Raw genomic sequence first — 8,472 nt, forward strand, 5'->3', positions numbered from 1 at the left:
AAAAAAAACACCTTAAAAAAATGCAGTTGCTCTGTTCCTACAACAGCTATGAATAAATGTTAAAACAATTTGAACTTACTTATCCTATGGAGAGGAACAACCTGGGGAGGTTAGCTTTTACTGCTCTAAATGCAAAGTTTAATTTTCTAATGGTTTAAAAAGAGGCTAGTAGAGATGACTAGTGTTTCATTAATGGCTACTGTTTGATTACACCTTCATTAAAAAAAAAAACAAGGTTGTGCACATAGCTAGTATCTGCAACCAAGAGATTTTATCACTTGTCCGTCTTTCTCACTCCCTCATGCACTGTTTTTATTTTGCCCCAATTTTGCAAAGTGCTAAGCACACATTTAACTTCACAAACAGTGATCTCATTGGATTCAGTTCATGAAGTATGTGCATAAGTCTTTTCAGAATCAGGGTCTTAAACTGTAAGCAATTTGGAGCAATGCATTTGTATAGCACCTAGCATACTGAACCCCTAATCTGACTCAGACCCCTGGATCACATTATATTATAAATAATTTTAAGTTTAAAGCATTTTGAGATCTGTAGATAGGTGATGTTACCTGCATAAACAGATCACAAAGTTTGGTTGGAGTATACAATGGGGATCCTATACAAATATTGTGATGTAATATAAAAATTATGTATCTTAATATTTTAAAATACAATTTCAAGAGAAAAATAAAAAATATAGTGATCACCACGAATTTCAGGAGAAAGGAATGCAAATACACCTCTCAATTGAGGAAAGTATTACTATTCAGGAAACACATAAGCATGTGCATAAGTGCTTTCCTGAATTGATGCCTTAAAAATCTATTGCTTTATGCATCTGGCTTATATATTTTTTTTTAATTATGTCATATGAAAGCGCCAATGTTTAACCACAGAATCAGTGTATACTTGTTACAAACATAATCTAAAAAAACATGTATTTCTAGTAACGTGATCATGTATAAGAAATATGTCACAACGGTGTTAATGAATCCATCTGACACCAAATATTAATGTCTTCACCCCATCAAAACTGTGTTTGATAATTCTTTCAATATATTTTATCTACTTTTAAAAACTACACAAACTAATGTTCTACAACACTGATTTTTTTTTGTTAGTAATAAATTTTGACAGTCTATATGTGATATAGATCTTGTTTGCAATCAAACAGAACTGAGGAAACTACCATTTATATAACATTTTCTTGCTTTTTACAATCAAATTTTTCCATGAATTAGATTCAGTGTTGGATAGAACACAAATCATCACTTTACTGTGCATTTCTACTCTTATAAATGAAATGTCAAGACTAAAGATTCCTACTCAAAAAAGAAATTAAACTCCTCTCACACATCCTCCCAAGTCAACTCACCTTCGAAGATGAGCACAATTTTTTTTTAAAAAGCCACATTTAAGTAACTTCACATTTCTACAATAATAATTTTCCATTTACCTGACTGACATGTTTAAGCTCAAATCATTTTACAAATGTTAAAAAAATTAAATACAAACTATAAAGTTTCAAAAACTAAAGCAAGGAAAATTTTGGAAACATCATGGGCCAAACAGGATACTATATAAGATGTTAAAGAATGGGTAATTCTGCCCCTCTCCAGTGAATGTGACACATCAGAGCATCTTTGTACGGAGTTGGGGAATAATCTCAGTTCAGCATCCAATATACACATCATTAGAACTGTTTATACTGCCCAGGCTCAAAACCAGCATCTGTAGCATTTTCTTGCTGACATTACCTAGCTAGCTAAGTCAGTGCTTGCTCCAGGAGGTTCAGCGACCTAGAATATCAAAGGTGTTATGTGAAACCAGTTTCTAGCTCTTTGAAATTTCTCAGCAGCAGTTTGATTTTTATACAAACACACACACACACTTAAAATAGTCTCAGTATTGAGTCCTCCACTTGGGGACTGGCAAGACCAAATATTGCTTTAGCTGTAACGAACTGAAATTACAAGACTCATGCTCCATATATTTTGGAATAGTTTCAGAGGGTTTATATTCAATAAATTACCTATAGATACATACCGTACACTTGTCATTGTTACTACTGCTCAGGCTTACCTTTGTATGGTATTCTAAAGCATCCAGTTCACCTTGATTGAACACACTACACTTTCTTTTATTTTTCTGCAGTGAAAAAAATATGACAAAAAAAAAAAAGAGGGAGTCAGCTGTGCTACTACATGGCATAAATATGCAAGAGAAATACACACATGCCTTCAGAGCTTGTAACAATTTGCCATACCCTTCTTTATTATGAACTTAAGTCCTTTATCAAAGTCATCTTCTCTTGGTGCCAGAGTAATTTTAAAATCTAGGCTGATACAAATAAAGTAATAAAATAATCTTACCTCACATGTTTGCCAATGCTATTCAATTATACCTATGCCACCTGACAGCTCATATTAACTCCAATCTTCACTGCTTAGTTTTTCTGTCTCCCTTGGGATAATGCTATGAAATCTTTGTTTAGTTGCCAAGCCCAGGCTATTGGCAACAAGAAAGTGTCACCTAACTCCAGAAAGCTACAATTATTGATTTACCCCAGACATCATATACGCAAAATTTAAAGGGAACAGACACACCTCATATTTCTGTATTTCAATGAACACTACATGAAGCACATCAACAAAACTGTCAAAAAAAAAACTTCAAGCCCATGCACAAAATATATTTATCCACCCTTACCATGTTAATTAAAAAAAAATAACCCTCAAAACGACTTAATCATCCTTGGCAAATGATATATGCCTTGTCGCAAGGCTGTATTTAAAGAAAATTTAAGTATAGTCCTGCAGTTGTAAAACAGTATTTGCAATTAAAGCAAAAAGAAAAAAAAAAGTTGGGTTTTGTTTGGTCAATAAATGAAGTGCAATAACAATTGGCAAAATCCAGAGATCCATCATTTTGCCCATCTTCATTAAATTTTAAATAATACAGCATGAAGAGTATTTAATATACACAGTAGAACCTCAGAGTTACGAATACCTCGGGAATGGAGGTTGGTCGTAACTCTGAAATGTTTGTAATTCTGAACAAAACGTTAAAGGTTGTTCTTTCAAAAGTTTACAACTGAACATTGACTTAATACAGCTTTGAAACTTTACTATGCAGGAAAAAATTCTGGTTTTAACCATCTTAATTTAAATGAAAAACAGAACTTTCCCTTTTTTTTTTTAGTAGTTTACGTTTAACACAGTACGGTACTGTTTTTGCCTTTTGTTTTTGGTCTCTGCTGCTGCCTGATTGCACACTTCTAGTTCCAAGCGAGGTGTGTAGTTGACTGGTCAGTTCATAACTCTAGTGTTCATAACTCAGATTCTACTGTATACACCCTAAACCTATTCAGTTACTCCAATGGACATACACTCTTCTGAGTGTGCCTGGATATGCAGTAACAGCTTCAATATAGAAAGGCAAACATGCCAACAAATGCTGTAAAAGTTGCAGTAGGGTCAGAAAACAGTGTGCAAATGAAAGGTGCTTTCTTAACAACATATCTGCACCAACAGCATTTTCAGAGATATAGCTTTTTTTTGACTAACGAGTTGTTATTAATTTAAAATCAGTAGTGAGTTGCATTCTTTTCAGTCTTACATATAAATCAACGAAATTGCGAAGTTTTTGCAGCTTTGTTACTGATGGTTAGGCGTTAGCCAAAACACAAACAAACAAAACCCCAACAACTTGATCTCAGATCTGAGTCTGAGTTTGTAAAAAATAGTTGTTAAAAAAAATAGATATGCCAGTTATTTATAAATTGAGCAAGTTTGACCAAGGAGTCATTCAAAGTTACTTTTTACAAAATATAACTACTGTAAGGTTATCTAAGCATCTGAAGTTCCACTACAAATCTTTGTTTTCAGTCTTTCCTTCCTAACACTGCTCTTTTGGGCTGAAATGGCTGACGATGGATTTCAGCCAAAGGTACTCTTTTTAAAAAGTTTGAGTAGAAACTACCCAGCCATTTTAGAAATGCTATTTACAAGAGAAAAAAAAATAGATGAGCATATCCTCAGATATCAACAGAGCTCCACTGAAATCAGTGAATTTACACCATCTAAACACCTCGCCACAGATTTATTTTAGAACGGAATAATTATGGGGGGGAGGGGAGAGTTAAAATAATTTTAAAATAGCAGAACACAAAAATTCAAGCTCTTCTTGACCTGCTGCTCACAAACCGGGAAGAATTAGTAGGGGAAGCAAAAGTAGATAGGAACCTGGGAGGCAGTGACCATGAGATGGTCGAGTTCAGGATCCTAACACAAGGAGGAAAGGAAAGCAGCAGAATACGGACCCTGGACTTCAGAAAAGCAAACTTTGACTCCCTCAGGGAACTGATGGGCAAGATCCCCTGGGAGAATAGCATGAGGGGGAAAGGAGTCCAGGAGAGCTGGCTGTATTTTAAAGAATCCTTATTGAGGTTACAGGGACAAACCATCCCGATGTGTAGAAAGAATAGTAAATATGGCAGGCGACCAGCTTGGCTTAACAGTGAAATCCTTGCTGATCTTAAACACAAAAAAGAAGCTTCCAAGAAGTGGAAGACTGGACAAATGACTAGGGAGGAATATAAAAATATTGCTCGGGCATGCAGGAGTGAAATCAGGAAGGCCAAATCACATCTGGAGTTGCAGCTAGCAAGAGATGTTAAGAGTAACAAGAAGGGTTTCTTCAGGTATGTTAGCAACAAGAAGAAAGTCAAGAAAAGTTTGGGCCCCTTACTGAATGAGGAAGGCAACCTAGTGACAGAGGATGTGGAAAAAGCTAATGTACTCAATGCTTTTTTTGCCTTTGTCTTCATGAACAAGGTCAGCTCCCAGACTACTGCACTGGGCAGCACAGCATGGGGAAGAGGTGACCAGCCCTCTGTGGAGAAAGCAGTAGTTCGGGACTATTTAGAAAAGCTGGAAGTACACAAGTCCATGGGGCCGGATGCATTGCATCAGAGAGTGCTAAAGGAGTTGGCGGATGTGATTGCGGAGCCATTGTCCATTATCTTTGAAAACTCATGGTGATCGGGGGAAGTCCCGGACGACTGGAAAAAGTCTAATGTAGTGGCCATCTTCAAAAAAGGGAAGAAGGAAGATCCTGGGAACTACAGGCCAGTCAGCCTCACCTCAGTCCCTGGAAAAATTATGGAGCAAGGAATCAATTCTGAAGCACTTAGAGGAAAGTGATTAGGAACAGTCAGCAAGGATTCACCAAGGGCAAGTCATGCCTGACTAATCTAATTGCCTTCTATGACGAGATAACTGGTTCTGTGGATGAGGGGAAAGCAGTGGATGTGTTGTTCCTTGACTTTAGCAAAGCTTTTGACGCTGTCTCCCACAGTATTCTTGTCAGTAAGTTAAAGAAGTATGGGCTGGATGAATGCACTATAAGGTGGATAGAAAGTTGGCTAGATTGTCGGGCTCCATGGGTAGTGATCAATGGCTCCATGTCTAGTTGGCAGCCAGTATCAAGCGGAGTGCCCCAAGGGTCTGTCCTGGAGCCGATTTTGTTCAATATCTTCATAAATGATCTGGAGGATGGTGTGGATTGCACCCTCAGCAAGTTTGCAGACGACACTAAACTGGGAGGAGTGGTAGATACGCTGGAGGGTAGGGATAGGATACAGAGGGACCTCGACAAATTGGAGGATCGGGCCAAAAGAAATCTGATGTGGTTCAACAAGGACAAGTGCAGAGTCCTGCACTTAGGACGGAAGAATCCAATGCACCGCTACAGACTAGGGACCAAATGGCTAGGCAGCAGTTCTGCAGAAAAGGACCTAGGGGTTACAGTGGACGAGAAGCTGGATATGAGTCAACAGTGTGCCCTTGTTGCCAAGAAGGCCAATGGCATTTTGGGATGTATAAGTAGGGGCATTGCCAGCAGATCGAGGGACGTGATCTTTCCCCTCTATTCGACACTGGTGAGGCCTCATCTGGAGTACTGTGTCCAGTTTTGGGCCCCACACTACAAGAAGGATGTGGAAAAATTGGAGAGAGTCCAGCGAAGGGCAACAAAAATGGTTAGGGAACTGGAACACATGACTTATGAGGAGAGGCTGAGGGAACTGGGATTGTTTAGTCTGCAGAAGAGAAGAATGAGGGGGGATTTGATAGGTGCTTTCAACTACCTGAAAGGGGGTTCCAAAGAGGATGGATCTAGACTGTTCTCAGTGGTAGCAGATGACAGGACAAGGAGTAATGGTCTCAAGTTGCAGTGGGGGAGGTTTAGGTTGGATATTAGGAAAAACTTTTTCACTAGGAGGGTGGTGAAACACTGGAATGCGTTACCTAGGGAGGTGGTGGAATCTCCTTCCTTAGAAGTTTTTAAGGTCAGGCTTGACAAAGCCCTGGCTGGGATGATTTAATTGGGGATCAGTCCTGCTTTGAGCAGGGGGTTGGACTAGATGACCTCCTGAGGTCCCTTCCTAACCCGATATTCTAGGATTCCAACTTTGTATGTGGATAGTTCTCCTTCAAGAAGTTAGAAAACATTAGAAATCAAAAACAAGCCATTCATTTCTAAGCTTGCTGGGTAGGCATCTGCTAAGCAGATTTTCAGAGGAACTGAGCAACTCACACTCAAGTCAGCTCACCACTTCTGAAAATTCAGACTGTAAATGTTTAGCATATGCATGCTAAATGATACAGGACCAACGGCTTGAAAATGGGGTCATGAGCTACAAGGCCCTGACATCTTGTTAAGGAGCTAGGTAAATCCCTGTGAGTATCTAGCAAAGGCTTCAGTTTCACACAATTTTTAAGTGCAGACCTCTTTCACATTTTGAAACCTGCTGTGGATCTACATCTCCCTCCTGCCCCCTAACAACTTGTGCTTTAAATTATTTCAGGAAGCAGCAAGACAATTTGCAAGAAGTTGTTATGGTAGACTGTTCAATGCATAATTATTTTATTAATTGTTTGATTTTTCTATAGACCATACCTTCCTAGCACTGGCAAAGGAATCCCCATCACTGTTCTTTGCTCCTTCGTGCTGCTCTGTTCCATTGCCACTGTCTTTCCCCTCCCTTGGGCCAGCATCAGAGTTTCCTTGCTGGGGCTTCTGTTGGGAAGCTGAAACTATATGGGGCTTAAAAACATGAAAGAACTCTTCCCGAAACACATATTTTTTCTCTTTCTTTAGCGTTGCTTCTGCTCTCTGTACTGCAGCTCCAGCAGAGTAAGTAATATCAATGGTGGAAGGAGCAACAAGATCCTCTGTAGAGGGGGCGGAAGAAACAGGAGCAACACGAGAAGCCGAGGGAGCAGGGTATTGGTGAGAGGGGCAAAGCTGGTATCCAGCCTTGTTGATGAAGGAAAGATGATCCAGTAGCCACCCAACTGACAGCTGATGCACCACAGACATCACATTTTCTCCTTTTCAAGGACAGTCTCTGAGTAATCGGAACTGAAATTCACACTCGCTTTCTACTTTAGATGTTTCCTATAATTAATACAAAAGCAGACTTAATAGAATTATTAAAGTGTATTAAAACAATGCCTAAAGTGTGCTAGGCATTTCAAATATACAGTCTGTTGCTGACCTCCACCATGCACTGTTAATAATTCTGCAGAAACCCCAGCCTTTAAACTCCCTGGCCATAGTATTGTAACTGTATGTACATTTCTCAAGTGTCTCTATAAAATACAGACTAACTGCCTGTTGTAACATGCCACAATTCCCTACTCCATGATTATCCCTTTAGCTCAGCAGCTCTGACCGTTTTAGGTAAAATGAGAGCTTGGGCTAGACAACCCCCGACACAGGAATGCGCAAGTGCTCCCTTTGAAAATAACGTGCCACGAATACACACACAGCTTGGACAGACTTCTGCAACTTGCTGCGCGGGCTGGGGAGGGGGCTGATCCTGCAGCCCCCAGAGAGGATGTCGGGTCACCTCACGCCTCGAAGGGCTGGTCCTGGGCAGCAGCGCCAATCACAGCCCGCTCGACACACACCCAGATTTTGCCCCAGGTCTTGCTAGGGCCTCGGCCCTCCAGCCACCCCAGGCCCGGCGGCACCTGCCCGTTTCGCCAGCCCGTGACCGAAGCAAGGCGCCGCGACAGCGCTTCCGGCCGTAGCTCGCAGCCCGCCCGGCGCCACCTCACGGCAGCACCGTGACTAGGGCGTGCGCAGCTCAGGGCTGGCAGCGCCTCTGGGGTGAGAGCGGGGCAGCTAGCGGGACCCCTGCTCAGGTCCTAGAGAAGCCCCATAGGGCCTGCCTGCGCGAGCCCCTCCTACTGGCCCCTCATTCGCGGACACTGACAGGCGAACGTCCGGTTGTGCGAGGAGAAGCTCCGCTCACCTGAGCGATTAGAGCCCCCACTGAGCGCAGCCATCTTGTTGTACGGACACAGCAGCTGTGTCAGGCGGGCGTTCCCTAACTTCCGCTGAAGCGCCACAGCTAGGACTGCTAGTAAACCCGATGCTAATGAGGGATTTTTTTTTTTAACG

General features: G+C 41.1%; 1 protein-coding gene across 4 annotated transcripts in view; it reads right to left on the reverse strand.

Annotated features, from left to right (window-relative positions):
• METTL4 (methyltransferase 4, N6-adenosine) overlaps positions 1–8,446 on the reverse strand; it is a 29,026-nt gene extending 20,580 nt beyond the window's left edge. The window contains exons 1-3 of one of the 4 annotated variants that reach the window (XM_048840400.2): positions 8,324–8,446; positions 6,961–7,461; positions 2,083–2,148 (exon numbers count right to left, since the gene is read on the reverse strand). In XM_048840400.2, coding sequence (XP_048696357.1) covers positions 2,083–2,148; positions 6,961–7,383 — 489 coding nt within the window. In that variant the 5' untranslated portion in view covers positions 7,384–7,461; positions 8,324–8,446. Of the gene's footprint in view, positions 1–2,082; positions 2,149–6,960; positions 7,462–7,831; positions 8,179–8,323 lie in introns of those variants that run through there. The other 3 variants (XM_048840402.2, XM_048840401.2, XM_048840403.2) reach the window with 3 other exon arrangements.
• Positions 8,447–8,472: the final 26 nt, after the last annotated feature.

The sequence above is a fragment of the Caretta caretta genome, chromosome 2 (genome assembly GCF_965140235.1).
Source record: "Caretta caretta isolate rCarCar2 chromosome 2, rCarCar1.hap1, whole genome shotgun sequence".
Classification (NCBI taxonomy): domain Eukaryota; kingdom Metazoa; phylum Chordata; order Testudines; family Cheloniidae; genus Caretta; species Caretta caretta.